Below are 19,338 nucleotides of genomic sequence, written 5' to 3'. Positions count from 1 at the left end.
CGTTTTCTGATTCGATCACCCTCCGGAACAGATTAGTGTTACAGTGCGGACAGCTTCTCCCACTCATAATAGCATCCTGCTCCACACACATGACATTTCAGCGCATCCTGTTGTCGACCTTTGTCATACAGAGGTGATATTTCTTCAGGATTGATGTGTGTGTGGGGGGGGGGGACAATAACTATGTTTCTTCATGGTGTAGTGCACAAACAGTCAGTTCTCTTCATAACAGTGTTGATGAGGGCGGTCATGATTGCCTGATTAAACTCAAAATGATTCATATTTACTTTCTCAATTCATTATTTACTACTGATTTTATTGATTATTGGCGGCAGTGCTCTGACTAGGCCTTCCTACATCAAGAAACCTAATTATATGATGGTAGAAATTGTATGGATACTGATTCAAATTTAGCAGCCACAATTATTGGCATCCAATTTATATTATTTTTGTTCTTCTTCTTATTATTATTATTATTACTAATATTGTTATTATTTTATGGAAGTTGATCCGGATTAGGGCTGATCCAGGCATATTTTAATGGACCAGGTACTGACTATTTTAATCCCAATCCAGTACCAGGTCTTTGTTTTAACCACATTGTTCAAGGCGCCATTACATTATGGACAGCAGCACTAAGGAGCGTTCTGCAGTGTGGAGCTTTTCTACAGTGGAATTATAATATATATATATAAATATAACATCACATATAACCTGTTATAACCTCTATAAAACTATAGTGGAAACACTGTGTTTCACCTGCGGGAAAACCTCACACATTTCTGTGTGTTTTAACCAGCACTGAAGAGCGCATTTAGAACTGAGTGGATGCTAATGCTAATACACACCTGCTATAGAAACCCAAATCATAGCACATTCACCCTCTATAAAACAGTTACTTCACACCAGTAGTCGAAAAACAGTAGCAGATATAAGTCCAGAATAGGCTTGCACAATATATTGCTTTAGCATCATGAGCAGTAGTCACACTGCAGGACGTGCAATGTCATGTAAGGCAAATAAACTAAACACATCATGCTGATCTCACTGTTATTATTAATTTCTTCTTCTTTTTTATGTTTTATTGTTGTAATTTATTTTTTGTCTTATTATTTTTATTTTATTATTCTTTTTTTTTTTTTTTTTTTACATTTTTTCTAAACTTATTCAGCGGTTTTCAAGATATCAACATGGTTTCTGCACAGCAACAGATTTTTTATGAATGAGGTAAAAATGTTTGTGCCAATCACATAAACGTCACAATCATATAAATACACCAGTAACACCCAACCAACCACATGTGGTGCCCCAGCAACCAGTTAGCAACAACCAGCAACAACCTGGGACACCATAGCAAACATTTGGGATACTACAGCACCTGCCTAGCCACCACCTAGCAACACAATAGCAACCACCAAGCAACACCATAGCAACCACCGGAAATACCAAAGCAACCTTGCAACACTATCGCACCCATGTAGTAACTACTTAGCAACACCATATAGCTGCTGTCCAATGAAAACCATGTACCTCCACTTTTGTCTGTTTTTAGTTTTCTCCATGGTCTGCAGCCTGTAGTCGCTCTGTACACTGTGTGAATAGACCAGTGACTTGACTTGGACTAAACTCTTGTTTTACGTTGACTTCCATTCAGAGTTCAGAGCATTTTTGCTTTCTGTCACCATTTCTGAGATACATGTTTTTCATTGGACAGCGACAATATGTGAGTGACACACATACACACAGAAAACTATAAATGTAACTACTTCCTTAGATCAACTTTACATACATACATACATATCTAACAATGGCAACATCACTAAGATGTTACCTCATTAATAGAGAAAACTAGATTGGTAGAAATGGCAGCCACTCAGGTACTGTGGAAGGAGTTACCTAAAATCAAAAGGGACGAGCTTCAAAAGTCCATGTCTTTTAGTTATATTAAGGACAGGCTATTTCGTCCTGTCATTAAAAAGGCAAGTCTGTTGTTTCAATTCTTATTTCTTATTTTCAGTGTTCCAGCAGCAGTGAAAAATGATATACCATTTAATATCATGGCATGCAATCCCTCCCACAACCCAACCCCCACCTATCATCAAACACCAGTCATTACCTCTGCCTTTGGCTGCACATATAGACTCAATTATGGATGTCCTGGTGCGAAGTCCCCCGTCTTCCTCCTGTGCCTCCTGACAGAATTTTGTTCCCCTCCGCTAATACAGGTGCTGGAGCTTTGCAGGAGTATCTATAGTTCATTTCAGAGCTCCTGCTTTACAAGATGTTCCAAGATTCGCGATTCACCAGTCACAACTTTATAGAGCCCATATTCTACATTTTACATGTATTAAATATTTTCCAACCTAATTTTTTGTTACTGTGTATGATATATACAAGACTGGTGATATATATATATAATATTAAAAAGCTTATATATAAAAGACCATATAAGGTGTAGGTTTTTGAATAGGTGGAGATAAATTAATGAGTTTGTACTTCTGAGGAACGGTCATTTTAAAACTGTCTTTTTCCGCCGCTTAGTTTCTTTAAATGGACTGCATGAACCGGGAGTGAACTGTATGTCTTGAAACTTTAACAGTGATGGAAATTTAGTTTTCCATCATGTGGGCTCCTTCCACAGTGGTTTTCTCAACTGTCACACTTCTTCAAGTGAAATAAACAGCAGAAAGCCCTGAACTGCCACTATACAGTTCTTCAAACAACTGAAGAAGTAAACAGATAAAAACAACTCTGTGTACCATTTTCTCACCCAGCACCCCTGAAGGCCTGCTCCATGTATGTGGCATGTGGACCAATCACAGTAAGTGGGCCTCAGTAGGCCTCAGAACAATCAGTGCAGCTATTAGGAGTTCTGTTTAGTGGCTGGTGCACACTATACCATACAAACATAAACCACTGCATTATTTTGGCAAAAACAATGTATAAGCCACCATCACATCTTTATTATTATTTTGTCTGTTGCATCCTGATTGGCTGTTCACATGTCAGTGTATGCACACTTCTGTGCAGTGTTTCCTGTTAAAGTAGGCACATTAAGCAGTGAAAAACACCTGACTCTCTAGACTGGCTTGCAAGTCCCCAGTAGATATCTAGCAGGTTTAATATCTGAACCTGTTGACAACTCTCCGTTAGTATAAAAAGTGTTGTGATGAAAGTGCAGTGACTAGCTACCGCCAATGAGAGAGCAAGATACAGGGTGAGGAGAAAGCCGAGGGTGGAATTTTCCACTTTCGTGTATGTTTATCCATTTTCTAATTCATATTTTTTTCCTTTTTCTTCTGTGTTTTGGCTGTAAATCATAGCACAGACTGCTTGTTTTGCTCATTTCTTACATACATCCATTTTAGAAGAAGCATGTGTCTCTGGGATGGCATGGCATCAGTTCTTGTGTGTTTTTTGTGACAAAACATGTTTATGTAGAGTAGACAGACTCATTGTGGGTTCCTCCTGGTGAAGGATCTTGTAATCCATGACCCATGGTCCATTGTAGTCCTGGTTAAAAGACAACAAGTTAAGTAGTGTGAAGAGTTTAAAGATCTGACGACTCTGAAAGTTGTGTAATTATTAGGCCACAACAATGATTCCTAAATGGTAGAGTGAGCATTACACTGGCCACTCTCTCTACCAGTTGAGATCATCTTGAAACTTAGAAGGCTTTGGGAATCCATAATGAACAGTAAAAGCTCTAGTTTTGTTATTATGGTTGTGAAGCAGTCAGTGGGAAATTAGCATGCCATTCTTCAGTCCTCTCAGGGTGCTTGTCTCCCTGGGAGTGAAATGGAAGAGGATAGGTGTTCAGTAATTATGGCCTGCCATCTTAACAAGGAGGAACCGTAGTCTCATAGTATCACTCATAGTAGCAGCCCCATGTTCAGCATGAAAGCCTGTCGGCATGTGGGCCAAGCCGGTGTGTCTGACAGGTAAAATTAATGACAAAAAGGTTTCAGGCCAAATTGCATCTTCCGTTTTTTCTTTTCTTTTTTTTCTCCCTTTAACTTTTTATGAAGCGGTTCAGCACTGGACACACGCCATGCCTTTTATTGATGGCCGAAGACGTTCATTTCCAAGCTTGTGTTGGAGCCCAGTCTGGTACGTAGGAGCATTGCCTCCCCTTAAGTGACCTGATCCCCTGCCTGTAGTTTCAGCCCAGCCAGTCAAACCGCCCTAATTTACTGAAGGAGACGGAGTTTCACAGGCAAATATACTGCCCTGTGAAAGCGACTTCTAAAAGTTTACAGTGTGAAGAGAGCCAGATTGTGTCAGTCATCCAGATAGGTGATCCCTCTCTCAGGTCTCGGCTCTCTTTCCGGTTGCAATATTTATTGCCCACCAGGCTGCTGGTGTGGATAAGACAGGCTTAACTATGGGGCCAATCCCGTTAGTGACACCGTTATCAGTCACCTTCCTGAAAGCATATGAGTATTATGAACACACCTGACCACGAGCTCTTTGTCTTTACTTACATGACATGGCAGGATGCACTGAATCGCATTGAAACGCCACAGAACACTGCCATCTGAAAATGGCGCTTGATTTTGTCAGAGAAAATATTTCCCCGTATGTGATGGGGGAAGGCCTTCCTACTCTGAGACTCCTGACTGTGGTTGTGGTGTTCAAACTCATGATCTCCTGGCTCTTAATGAGCAGGCAGTTGGATAGTTGCGCCACTGCGAAGCCATGGAAACACTGTATCTGTGTCCCAGAAAGAACAGAAAGGTACATTTCTTTAGAACTGGGTTTTTATGAAGTGTCATTTCCCAGCTCTAGAGCGGCACAACAGTCTGTCACAGCCTGCTCGACAAGTGTGAGGAGATCAGAGGTGCAAATCCCAGCAAGGCTCAGTGTCCCATTGTCAACAATGTTCCCATTCTATGGACACCATGTGATAGAGGAGTTGTAACCTGCATATGGGGATAAAGAGTAAACAGATTGAGGGGGAGGAACACTGACTACAAATCTCACAATAATTTCAGCTGCTGCTCATTTACTGATGTTTTTGAGGCTCAGTAAAGTTAATTCAGAACAAAGCTCTCTGTAATCCGTACTTTATCATTTTAGGTTGGACTGACTACATGTTTTACGGTGTATTTATGGTGGGCTACAATGATTAGTCAACAAAGTCAATGATGTCACTCATGGGGAAATCATATCTATATGGCATGATGCTCTATAATCTTCCTATGGTATGGCGTGGTCATTCCAACAGATTGCAGTACAGGAAGGCAAGGCAAGGTGTATTGCACATTTCATACACAGTGGCAATTCAAAGTGCTTTACATAAACACAGAATAATACAAAGAGAAAGAGAAATAAAAGCATATATATATATATATATATATATATATATATATATATAATCAATTTAAACAAATAGGTTGTGCTTTTGTAGCTGGTGTAAATAAACAAAATGTGGCTTCAAAAGTAAGACCAGCTGTTAATCAATCCTTGGGATAGCCATGCTAGCATACTTTTAAAACCTCCAGGACTTGATAAAGCTTAGGATAGCATGTCCTCGAGTCATTTCCAGCACCCTCAGTGAGGATGAGCAACAGATTTACCACCTTCACCCACTGGAAAGCAGCCATAACTGGTGTTAAGTTGCTTAACGTCATTCCCAGCACACAAAGTATGAGAGATAATTAAGGTTTGCAACTTTGAATAGTTTTCTTTCCCAGCACCGTAAGTGTGGGAGTGAGATAGCTTCTGCTGTTTTGTTTCACCACAGAAGAAGAAATTGATTTAACTTTGAATGACTCAGTCATGGTTTTTGTTCTGCTGTCCTGCACTGGTCAGCACTGACATATTGTCAATGCCAGCAACATGCTGTTGCATTCATTCTAGTTGGGATGGCCCTCCTTCTGAGTATTAGAACTACTGCTGTAAAGGGACCCCTGACTGTTAGGATGTAGTGGATATGTCTATGCTATTAAACTAGAGAATGGAAATGAACATGACTCACTGTAGTGATAGTTACAGTGGACCATGACAGTCAGTACAGTTACATAGTGCAGGAGCAGCTTTCTGGCTTGCTATTATGGTCAGTGTAGCATTGTAATGATTTTATAGATGCTATTTTAAGGTACAATTGTTACATAATGTTGCTTTGAGAGAAAGCAAATATTTGATGCTGTTAGTTGAGGGATTTTGTCTAATTTGAATATGATTGAAATTAATGGATTTTCGTTGGTTTATGGACCGTTTTTATTAATACTGGGCACATACACCATATTGAGACTTACATATCCTTATCCTCAGAGTTTCCTTTAAGAAACAGTGTAGGGCACCATTAAATCCTCAAATTCAGTTTGTTTCAATTTGATTTATTTTATTAATTTTGGTATTTAATGTGACTTTAATTTTCAAATTGTCAAAGCACACTATTGTATATTCTCCTCAAATGCATTTTTACAGGGGCTTTAAGTGGCAGCATAGTGGTAGTGTAGTAGTAGGGTAATGCACTACCTATGGCCCAGCGGTCACAAGATCGAATCCTAAACCATCAGCAGCCAGAGTCTGAGAGAGCAGAATTGGCTGTGCTCTCTCCAGGTGGGTAGATGAAGCTTTTCCCCCTCATCACCTCATAAGTGATGTTGGCCAGCACATCTGTTAGCTGGTGTGGCAGAGCTGGGGACCTGAGTGTATTGGCTGCCCAGTGGTGCCGCATTAGTGAAGGTTTAAGGGGAGGCGGTGGCTGGCTTCTTATGTTTGAGTGGAGAGCATTGATAGTGTTAGCAGGAGTTACGAACAGGTGGGTTAATTTTTTGTCACTACGCAGCCTGATCTTCTGTTCTCTCACCCTCAGGTTCCTCTCAAACACGTCCTTTACAGGACTGACCGGTGTGGTCAGCGTGCAGCGCAACATCTCACGGGTCCTCACCTCACAGCGCGTCCACGTGTGGAGCTTGCGGCGGGATGCTGTCGGCCAGCCCACCTGGGTGACGGTGGGCAGCTGGGAAGGCGGACAGCTGGATGTGGAGGAACAGGGGCTATGGCAGGGCTCATCCCGGCGGCATCGAGCTGAGGGCCAGAGGGGCCGCGAGGGCACCCGCTGGAGGCCCGGCTTCCCTGTGTCGGGCAGCCGCGTACGAGTGGTCACCCTGGTGGAGCACCCGTTCGTCTTCACCCGGGAGGTGGACGAAGACGGGAACTGCCCGGCTGGTCAGTACTGCTTGGATGCAGGAACTAACAACTCAGATAGCCTGGACCGGTTCTTTACGAGTCGGGCACAGGGGAACAACACTTTTCTCCCGCTGGATTACAGCAAGTGCTGCTACGGCTACTGCATCGACCTGCTGGAGAAGCTGGCCGAGGACATGGACTTCGAGTTTGACCTCTACATCGTGGGGGATGGCAAATACGGGGCATGGAAGAGCGGACGCTGGACAGGGCTGGTCGGAGACCTCCTGCATGGTGTGGCCGACATGGCCGTCACCAGCTTCAGCATCAACTCAGCACGCAGCAAAGTGATGGACTTCACCAGCCCCTTCTTCTCCACCAGCTTGGGCATACTGGTGCGCAGCAAGGACACAGCTGCCCCTATCGGAGCCTTCATGTGGCCACTGCACTGGTCCATGTGGGTGGGGATATTTGTGGCGCTTCACATCACCGCACTCTTCCTCACCCTCTATGAGTGGAAGAGCCCCTTCGGCATGACGCCGCATGGACGCAACCGCATGAAGGTCTTCTCTTACTCTTCAGCCCTAAACCTGTGCTACGCCATCCTTTTCGGCCGGACAGTCTCCAGCAAGACGCCCAAGTGCTGGACCGGTCGGTTCCTCATGAACCTGTGGGCTATCTTTTGCTTGCTGGTTTTGTCCAGTTACACGGCCAACCTTGCTGCAGTCATGGTCGGGGAGAAGACTTTTGAGGAGCTTTCTGGCATACATGATGCCAAAGTGAGATCTTTACTTATATTTATTTATTCATTTATTTATTTACATTTCCCTCCTATTCATAACTTCAGTTATGCTTCATAGTGTACTCTAGAACTCTATGTGGTACCACATTCACTAAAGATCACTACGTAGGTGCGCATAAAAAAAGTTTTCCTTTCGTCAAAAAAGACTTGATTGGTATCCGACGTTTGCACACTGGAGCTACAAAAACAAACTCATGTCTTTTACATGGAAAATACATGAAAAACATGGTCCGAAATAAATATGTAAAATTATGGGAAAAAAATTATCACATGGAAAATATCACAACATTCTTTTCAATAAATCTTTTTTGTATGATAATGTGAAAAAACAAAAGCTCATAAAAAACAAAAAAGTATCCTTTTAAAAACATGTGAAAAACATGGTCTTGTGAAAAAACATGATTAATTAAAAACCATGATCTTTAAAAAAAGATCACATGACAAATGTAATTCCATGAAAATGTGATCACATAAAAACATGATCACATGAAAACATGATCACATTAAAAATATCATAAAATATAACATAAAAATGTGATTACATAAAAAACATGATCACATCGGACATATGACCACATAAGACATTACATCACATAAAAAATGTGACCGCATTAAAAACATGATTACATAAAAAAAACACATGTTCATATAAATGAAACATGAAAAAAACATGATCTTTAAAAAATGTGACAAAAAAACAATAACATTAAAAAATGTGATCACAAGCACTACCAGATAAAACAAGATCACCAGGAAATGTGATATATACATAAAAATGTAAACACATAAATATTTGTCATGATCACATGACAAATATTATTACAAAACATCCCATGAAAATGTGATCACATTAAAAACATGATCACATTGAAAAATGTTATAACATTCAAAAACATGATCACATGGAAAAATTTTACCAGATAAAAGAAAATAATGTGATCAAATTAAAAACACATGATGAAATGATATCATATGAAAACCTGTGATCACATGGAAAAAAATGTGATCATTTGGTAAGCTTATAATGTAAATATACACTCTGGCAGAGAATTCTGGGATACATCAAAGCAACTAGTACATGAGGCCTGCAGAAGCTCTGCCTCTGCTTCACTTCATGGCTTTACAGGTCACACGCGTGAATTGCTTGGATAGTTAGTGACCGCAGCTCATAGAAACACGATATTTACACATATACACTTTACACTGAAGCACCTTTAATTGGAGTACATTAGTTCTTGTTTCTGCACAGTCCGTTGAGCTCTCTGGAGTTACCCAATTAGAGTATGCCCTGTCCAATGTGAGATGTTTCTGTGAAAACCCTGGAGCTGTAATTGTGTGCTTTGACAGAACAAGCAGTGGTTCATAAAAGTAGAATGGAAGATGTAAATTAGAAAATTGTGACTCATTATTGCAACATGAACATTACAAAGAGAGAACTTGGGATTTGTTGTTGTAATATGAGGATTGCATTTGCAAAACTCAGTTTATAGCCTCACTCGCAGACTCACAGATCTGTTAATGGATTCATGTTTTATAAATTGTTACTCTTGTTGCATTCAAATAGGATTTTTCAGAAAATGATTAAGTATTTATGGGTTTTCTCACAAAGTACTGCATTACATTGTCTACAAAAATGAACAAAAATACTTAGGGCTCTTCAAGCTGAAGATAAAACTCAAATAACCTACATAGACTTTTTTAGAGGCATAACCTTCCCTAAGGATGTCTAAACTGTCTCTATATAATCATTCATAAAGACATAAATATCGTTGTTGTCACTCCAAAATCTCGTTTTTTCAAAAACAGCAACTTAACAGGAGAAGATGAAATCCAAACTTTTAGTGGATATCAATGTAAATGCTTTTTTCCCGGGTCTTTCCCGGGTATATATATTTGTATATGTGCAGCTCCATCATCCGTCCCATGGGTTCCGCTTTGGCACAGTACGGGAGAGCAGTGCTGAGGACTACATGAAGAAGAGCTTCCCCGAGATGCACGAGTACATGAGGAGATTCAACGAGCCCACCACCCCAGATGGTGTAGCTACTCTCAAGTAAGAGATCATGGCATCCATCAGAGCATCGCTGAGCGCTCCTGACGTGTTTATGTCAAGTTGAAAACATTAAGTCTCACTGAAGAGTTCTAAGAGCTCTGTTCCTGGAGTGCCCAAGCAGTCTGGTCTCAACTCCACTCTGTAATGTAACCCACCCGGTACAGCTCAGGAGAAGCTTAAGGTTAATTCTCAGAACTTTATAGTAATCTGTTGTTTCTACAAATAAAAAAGTTAGTCTCATTCTGTATGGACAGGTTTGAGCCTGAGTTTGATTTCTGTCAGACAATACAGTTCCAAATACAGACAAACTGTAAAGTGAGGGGCGTTACTTCTTACTAATCCTCTCTTTCCAATCAATTTTAAATAATAAAATATCTACTGCATTTCTTTCTATTGGCCTATATGTGCCATGCCTAAAAAGAAGTGAACAATGTACTTTTTTAGGAATTATGGAGTAAAAAAATCACTTAAGGATAAAGTCCTATCACAAACATGCATTGGTATAGTTGTGAAGTTTCACTGTATACTGATATGAATTTGGTTAGACATTAATCAATAAATGAAAATGTAGAAATTTGAGAAACCCGGGCCTGTGAGACCTGGGCACTATTTTATTAACACAAGTGCAGTCTCCTCTAAACAGGGTCAAGAAACAGGCTATTGGAGCTATCAAAGGTTCAAAATACCAGAGAACAATTAGATACTTACGGCTTAGTGCTTAGAAACACAAGACTAAAGGTGTGGCCAAAACTACATTGCCCTTTTCACTTTCCCTTCATCCAAAAATCCAGATCACTGTATAGAGCACTGTTACAGAGAAACAGAATTCGAGAGGGTAGTAAACCTTTTTTAGGCACGATTACTGTCCTTATGCGCGTGAGCTCCTAGCTGTGCAACGGCAGAGTGCGTCACATAAGCAATCTCAACGTTAGCCTTCCTCTGAGAAGTCTTCCTCTGCGGGCTATGTGATTATGGGTATGTTACTTTGGACACCCTTGGTCAATGTTCTTAGTGACAAGGAGTCAATAAATCCTTTTAAAATGCTCATTTACTATTTATTTGCCGAATATAACACATTACAAAATACACCATATAGGCAAAAATATTGGGACGCCTGCTCATTCATTGGTTCTTCTGAAAAGAAGGCTATTAAAGAGAGTTTCTCCTGCTTTTGTTGGAGTAACTGCGTCTCTTGCTAGATTTTGGAGCATTGCAGTGAGAATTTGTTTGTGTTTAGTGACAGTCAGGATGTTGGATGATTGACACCCCCCCACTTCCCCAACTTCCCATCTCATCCCAAAAGTATTAGATGGAGCACCAACCATCATTCCGGAGAACACAGTTCCACTGCTCCACAGCTCAATGCTGGAGGTGCTTTATACCTCGCAGCATGGTGCCTAATGCACATCTGTGTCAGCAATGGGTGCAGCTCAAAGTAGCTGAATGCATTCATTAGAAGGGGTGTCCACAAACATTTGGACATTTCTGTTTTATTTTTGGCCAATATGTAAAATTAAGCAGAAAAACAATATTTGTGTGTTAAAAATAAACTTGTGTGTTAAATACATTTGTCCAGATGTGCCCATAAGGTTCCCTAATGAGCTGTATTATTTGTGGAAGCGGTTTACATGAATTGGCCTTTGCCTAGGCTATCTTATCAGGTCAGAGGTGGACCTGTTACCTTGCTGTTGTTTTTGACAGTAGTGGGCACTGATATAAATAGCAAAGCACGCAGTTTTTTTCCCCCGTCCATTCTCTCAGTGAGGAGAGAAGGTTTGGGAATCCCTGTCTGCTCACAACTCAGTATGCTTGGAGAGCTGTTTTGTTGTTGCGGTGCTGTCACATCGGTACAGAAATGTGTGTGTGTGTGTGTGTGTGTGTGTATGTGTGTGCGTTTGTTTGAGTAGGCCTGTATGAAAAATAGATAGCTAGGACAGTCTTTGTTCATACCTTTGTGTCCAGATTCCTTCCAGTTCCAACTCTGTCAATAGAAGTTTCTCGCAACTTAGTTGAACTTCGTCTCGCAGCTCAGCAGATGAACTTGGTGTTACGGATCAAAGACAAAGATGAAGGCCCGGCACAACTGCGAGCGTTTAGCAGAGGCTGTTCCTAATGGATCGATTCTCTTCAACAGATGGTGGGATTACGGCACTAAGTTGCCTGCGTTTGTCTCAAACTCAAGTGTTTTCCATTTCAAGGGAAATCTCACGCTTGTAATTAGAATAAGGATTTAAATGGAGAATGTAAATCATTGAAACTGCCAGACCTTTACAAGAGTTCCCAGGTGGTCAGCGCATTGGTATTAGTGTGTATCAGCATGCATTTTTTAATGGGTCTGGTAATGGTTTTAATGACCTAATGAAGACCCATCATTTTAGGGATGTCCGGGCCGATAAGGGTACATGTTAATGGTTTGGGTAACGGCTGTTTTATTGCAAATCCAGTTGTGAGTCTTACTCTTGATCTCAGAGGGTAGATTACACTTTATTTATGGTAAAATATGGATTAAATCTCATAACTAACTCTTATTCTTTTACCCCTCCCTCATCCCTCTCTCTTACACACACACAGCTGCTCCTCTCTTAGCTCGGTTAATCCAGCCCAGTGACTGATCCTCCATTTATCTCTTAAAAGTTGTTGAAGCATTTTCTCAATTAAAGCTTCTGTGTTTGAGCTTCGTCGCATTCGAGGCTAAAGTTCTCAAAACTACACTGAGATATTATAAGAAAAACAGATTCCTTTTGAATGTTTATTAGGCTAATTTATTTGTTCTCAAAAACCCAAGGACGTGCTAGCTAGCATTTTAACTTGTGATTAATCACAGAATATTAATGTGATTCCTGTGATTAAATGTTTTAATTGATTGACACCACTAATACAAACACAAAGATCAGATCAGTATCGGCTATCACTCAGCAGTAAGAGACTTGGGTTGGGTCGGGTGGCCAAATAACTTGGTGGGGAAATCCCTAAATTCATTCCTTATAACTGCCTTCAAAAGCAGCAGTGGTTCTTAACCATACACTACTTTGGCCATTTCCTTTCACAGAACTATTACAGGATGTCTCCAAGACTTCAAAAAGATGTGCTGTTTACTTGCAGGAAAGCTAATACCCCCTCGTCTCATTGATATTTCAACAACTTGGGACAGAATTAGGGAGCTATTTTTATGCAAAAGTTGCAAGCCGTTCCAGCCGCGGGCAGAAATCGTTAGTACTTTAAGATGTTTTATCCACCATTGTGCTGCAGTCCTTCTGGTGCCACCAGTCATTTGATGGCTCTATTCAGACCACTGTGTATTAATTTTCCATCTCGTTTAGTGTGGCACTAGATTTATGGCCGTGCTTGCTTAGGAACAGTTAGCCTGGACAAATGATGACTGTGTTCCATTTGCAACAGACGGAGAGACGCAATCTGACTGATGAAAACCACGCCGTGAATGTTTAATGAAAGGAAGAATGGACCGAATGTGTATGAGTGTATGAGTGTGTGGTGTTAGTGCTGAGTGATATATTCTTTAGAACACTGCCGTGATGTTAGGTTTTAGTACTACTGGTAGGTAACTTGATTGATAGATAAATAATTGATAAATAAGGTATTGATTTATACAGCCAACAGAGTTGCTGTGAATAGTTAAGAGAGTGAAACCACTATTTCCAACACTGTAAGCAAGATGTATGTGTTATGTTTGTTTTGGACAATATTAAAGTGTACAAAAGCAAAGGAGCAGCATACAAATGTTTGGGCACCCCAAGAGATTTGAGCTCTCAGATAACTTTTACCAAGGTCTCCTTAATTAGCTTGTTAGGACTCAGGCTTGCTCACAAACATTGTTAGGAAAGGCCAGGTGATGTAGATTTCACAGCTCAACAAATACTCTGACTCCTTAAACCTTGGGCCATGGGCTTCTCTAGGCACTGTTCTACTGAGAAACGACAACTGCATAAAAGTGACCTAAATGAAATGAGTCATCAGAAGAAAAACTTTCCTCAGCACCAGATGTTTTCAGAGGAGCGTTTTGGGACCCTTTATGGAAATCAAGTCATCTTTTATTTGCTTAGTTTGTACTCATCAGGAGTGTCCTAACGTTTGCATGCCAGTGTATGATATATGATGGATTGATTTGAACCAAACTAAATGAGTAGTTCTGAGATCTGTGTGTTACCATATACAACCAGGTTGAGTAATTGGATGGTCATTCAGAGTGATTTGGTGTAAAACACTCATGCAAAGCAAATGCCAAGCAAATTAGTACCCAATTTGTTTCTCTACAATGAACCATTTACACCTCCAACAATTTTTTATAACCTTTTATATTTAATAATGCCAACTTAAATATCATCTAATGCTGTGATCCTGTGATATATGATGTGTGTGAGTGTGTGTGTGTATGTGTACATGCCGTCCTATAACCCCTCTCTCTTTGTGTTGTGAAGGACAGATCCCCCTCAGCTTGATGCTTTCATCATGGACAAAGCACTGCTGGACTATGAGGTGTCCATCGATGCTGACTGTAAGCTGCTGACCGTTGGCAAACCCTTCGCTATTGAAGGTTAGATATACCTCTCTCTCATCGAATATTCTTAAAGTTGTCTTAAGTATGGCTTAAGTCAGGACGAAAAATGCTCAGATGTGTTTTTACAAGCCCATTTACAACCCTGTTATTTTGCCTCAGAATGGAACCAGCTGTTTTTCCTTTTATGGTGGACTTGAAAAATTATAAGCTCTGGGGGTTCCAACTGGCTCAGTGGTCTAATGCCCTTCCACTAGGACTCTGGGGTCGCGAGTCTGAATTCCGAGCTATGCTGCTTTGCCTTCAGCAGATGGAGTGCTCTCCCCTCATCACTCTTAAAGTGATGCTGGCCTGCACAGGGCCCCCGAGCCTTGCTTCAAGCTTGAAGCAGTTCAAAAACAGCCAGTGGCTGGTTCACGTGTATAATAGGAGACATGCATTAAGTCATTAGTCTCCTAGTGCCGGGAGCACTGCTAGTGCTAGGGGGAGCTTAAGGGGTGGGTTAACAGGGTGGTAGTGTGAAATTGGTTGATGTGCCGCAACAGATAACACCATTACCTGCCAATGAAGTACCACACCATGTGGGAGACTGGGGTCCGATTCTCGGTCTGGGTAACTATGCTGCGCTACACCAATAAGAGTCCTTGGGCAAGACTCCTAACACTACACTGGTCCATATCTGTAATACAAGTAAACTGGTAAGTCGCTCCGGATAAGAGCGTCAGCTAATAAATGTAAATTGGGAGAAAAAGAGAGAAAATTCGACAGACATTTTCCAAATTATTAGGAAAAGGGATAAGCTATGCTTTGATTGGCTGCTGGGATTACGTCACTTGGACAGCTCATAGGAGCAGCATAGCACTGTATAGAACTGTAATTAATCTCACTGGATAGTGTCTGTGTCCTCCTTAGCCAGTCGGCTACCTACCAAGTTAGCTTTTAGCCTAGCATCCACTCTCCTAGCACCTGGTCGGCCCTTCTCCATTCTCAGTCCTCCAGGCTTCTGCATTCGTCAAGCTTTACTAATTAGCCTTTTAAGTCTTTGCAAGTGAGCTGTGCGTAAGTAAGTGTTGGGGATGTAAATAATGTAAGTCAAGACTGTTGTGGAACATAAACACATCAAGGAGTGCCTAAAAATGTGCCATCAGTACAATGATGTTCCACTTTCCTGGAGTTTAATACAGCATTCATCTAAACCAAAAATATGGTGTGTCTGTTTAAAGCTCTAGCTACAAGCTAATATATTAGCCTCAAACTAGGTACAATGCAACGATACAATGCACTGTGATTCAGTTTGATACAATGATACATTGTATTGTTATATCCCTGTGAATTGCATAATGACATGTACGCCAATCAGCCATAACATTAATATCACTGACAGGTGAAGTGAAGAACATTGATTATCTTTATCTATAATGGCATCTGTCAATGGGTGGATATATTAGGCAGCAAGTGAACGGTCAATTCTTGAAGGTGATGTGTTAAAAGCAAGACAAATGGGCAAGCATAAGAATCTGAGAGACTTTGACAAGGGTGAAATGGTGATGGCAAGACGACTGGGTCAGAAAAATCTCAAAAATATCAGGCAGGTCTTTGTTTTTTACTGGTTTGCAGTGGTCAGTACCTACCAAAAGTGGTTGAAGGAAGGATAACCTTTTATCTGGCGACAGGGTCATGGGCTCCTGAGGCTCATTGATGCAATCCATGGAGGCCCCACCTCACAACTTTCAGGACCTCAGGATCTTACAGGATTTACTGCTAATGTCCTGATGCCAGATAGAAGGGGACGTCTTTAGAGGTCTTGTGGAATCCATGCCGCAGATGGTCAGATCATTGTTGTGGTGGCAAGGGATGCCAACTCAATATTAAGCATCCCATTGTATACTGTGGTTTTCTCCTGCCAGCAAAACTGCGATTGCCAGGTATCTCTAGGCATCACTGCCACTTCAGCAACCTTGAATACTGAGTGGCGAAGGCAGTAGGGATGGGCAGCAGGTGATATAAAACTGTGTATAAGGCTGGATAGGCCATGTGCAAGAGAACATTTAGGCAGACAAGGACAGTTGGACACTTCAATTTCCCTTCGATTTGTTTGACAACGAAGACGAGCCACTTTGAATGTAAAGAATGTGGAATATGTGGTATCTCAGCATATACAGCACTCAGGTGAAGTAAATAACACTGAATATCTTGTTACAGTGGCATCAAAGAGGAGGGATGTATTAGGCAGCAAGTGAACAGTAAGCGTAAGAATCTGGGAAACTCTGACCAGGGCTACATATGTAATGGCTAAATCTGGGTCAGAGCATCTTAAAACATCAGGTAGGTCTTGCAGGGTTTTTCCTGGTATGCAGGGGTTAGTATCCACCAAATGTGGTCCAAAAAAAAGAACAACCAGTGAACTGGCGATAAAGCGAAGGATCTTATTGCTTATTAATTTCATTCTTGGAGACCAGACCTCGTAACTTACAGCACTCAGAGGATTTGCTGCTAGAGTCCTGGTGTTAGATACTTGTACAATATTAGGCAGGTGGTTTTAATGTTATGGTTGATCCAAAACTTTTGTGTTTTTGCAGCCACATAAGGCTGTTCCACTGCCTGTGGTTTTCCGCAGAACCCTTTTAGCCACCATGCTGTTCTAAAACAGCTGTAACTAGTGGGCCCTGGATATCTATTGTGATCTTAGACATTTTTGAGATGACAGGTGTTTTAGCTTGGCAATCTCTGCTCTAGTGCTGGTGATTTTCTCAGTGCATTGCCCTGAAATAGCTTTTTTTGTAACTCGCCCCGGTTGCTTTGCGCTAAGGTGCGGCCTTTCTCCTGCATGGCTGTTCTGTAAGCTTGATTACGGGGTTGGCTGTATTTGTTTGCTTTTAGACACTGGTATTTTTTTTACTTCTAATATTTGTGATGTTTAATGATTTTGGCTAGATCTATCCAATCTATCTGTAAAGAAATTTGTGCTAATGCACAGTAATGTTAGTCTGTCACCCAGCCAAGCTTTCGTAACTCATAGATCAGTATGATGTGAGGCAGCTCTAAAAAAGTGAGTAAACAACATTTATTATGGTTGAATTTTTACTTCAGTTTTTTATCCACAATTCTGTCTTGGTTATAGTCTTTGATGAATGGCCAATAAGAAATTATCCAAAATGATTTTGGCTCCAATCAACAACATTAACTTTCACTGAAACGTAAGATTTGATCCTTTTTCCAAGTTTCCATTTTAAAGATACAAGATTTTTGCGTTAAGATTTATTATTCAAATGTAGCACCAAGTACAAAAGCACGTACACTACATGTTCAAATGTTTTTGAACACTCCTTCTAACTCCCCTTGTGCAAATGCACATACACACACAGCTTGTTTTGTCTCTGTAGAGAAGTACACTAGGAGGGTGAGGACATGCTTCCTCCAATGCATATAAAGACAGCCACTACGTCTTTCCGAACTGTCACAAGGCAGCCAACATGCTCTGAGGAAAGCGTTGGATCCCCAGTTCTGATACATCAGTCAACAGTCGCCCGTGCCGGCCAGCATTACAATGGGACACAGCATGAGCCACCCAGACACAGCATGGCCATTTGTGCTCTCTCGGACTGCTGATGCTGAAGCATGACCCTGGATTTAAACTTGAAAAGCTTATATTCCACAGATGACAAAATGTTAAATAACAGTGTTCAGTGTGGCAATGCTCACCTTACGTTTAAGTAATATTCAATTGAATATGTATTAAACGCAACTGAACTCTTAGTCAAATTTAAATTACTGTCTATAAAATGTATCCCTGCACCTAACCCTAACCCTAACCTTAACCTTACCCTTACCCTTGAATCAACCCTATATCGTAACCCTAACCCTAACTCTAAACCTTAAATTTAACCCTAAACCTCACTCTAAGTGGGTAAGAGTAAGGTTAGGGTTAGGGTTAAGTATAGGGACACATTCAATAGACAGTCATTTACATTCATCTTAGAGTTTAGTTGCATTTAAGAGACATTTAGTTGGAGGTTAGTTAATGTCAGGTGATCATCCACAAAGCATCTACAATAATCCAGTGTTCTAGGATTGTCAGATTGAAAAAGTGCCAAAAGTGGGAACATTTTAGAAAACGTTCTACTAACCAAAAATTGTTAGCTGTCGTTAACAAAAAAGAACCAGTGGTGGCATATTTAACATTTCACACACTGCCCTGCGCTAAATCTACTTAACCATTTAACTTTTTTCATTTAACTTAAGTTACAAAATTTTAAATTTAAAATTTTACAGAACTCCCTGTAGTTAGTGTGTAATAAGGCGTTCTGTGTTAAGGGGTTAAGTGCTGACGGTATCCTCAGTACAAAATATATTGTGACACACTATGATATCGTTTTTCTGTATTGCCCAGCCCTACCTGTGTGTCACCCAAAAACAAATGGTCTAAGCCATGGGGCATTTCAGTGAAATGACCCCTTTCTGTCAAAAGAAGCGTCGAGCGTGAGGCTTTCCAGACTCTCTGGTGATAGTAAGAAATAGGGTTTGCGAAAATAGTGTCCCCGAGCTTTTAACAGACAGTGTATCACAGTACAGGGTCAACTCTGTGCCAACTGTAGCTCCAAACTCCACTTAGTGACTCGATAGCTGTACGGCCCTATTTTTGGAATGAGCGAGAAGGGGAGAGAGCACTGGGGAGAGAGAGAGCGAGAGAGCTCTGGAGAGAGCTCTGGAGAGTGCCCCTGTCGCATATTTTTCATATTTTAAACTCCTTAGCAAATTTCACAGTTCGCCAGCTTTGAAATGGCAAAAAAATTGTCTGGCAGATATCTTTCATGAGGCTCGCTCACCCACTTT

General features: G+C 40.9%; 1 protein-coding gene across 1 annotated transcript in view; it reads left to right on the top strand.

Moving 5' to 3' along the window:
* The window catches only part of grin3bb (glutamate receptor, ionotropic, N-methyl-D-aspartate 3Bb), a 95,756-nt gene that overhangs the window by 60,648 nt on the left and 15,770 nt on the right, over positions 1-19,338 (top strand). The window contains 3 exon segments of the mRNA XM_072660165.1: positions 6,824-7,916; positions 9,847-9,992; positions 14,429-14,544. Coding sequence (XP_072516266.1) covers positions 6,824-7,916; positions 9,847-9,992; positions 14,429-14,544 — 1,355 coding nt within the window.

This window comes from Salminus brasiliensis, chromosome 17 (assembly GCF_030463535.1).
Source record: "Salminus brasiliensis chromosome 17, fSalBra1.hap2, whole genome shotgun sequence".
Classification (NCBI taxonomy): Eukaryota; Metazoa; Chordata; class Actinopteri; order Characiformes; family Bryconidae; genus Salminus; species Salminus brasiliensis.
This window is presented reverse-complemented; position numbering and strand designations above follow the sequence as displayed.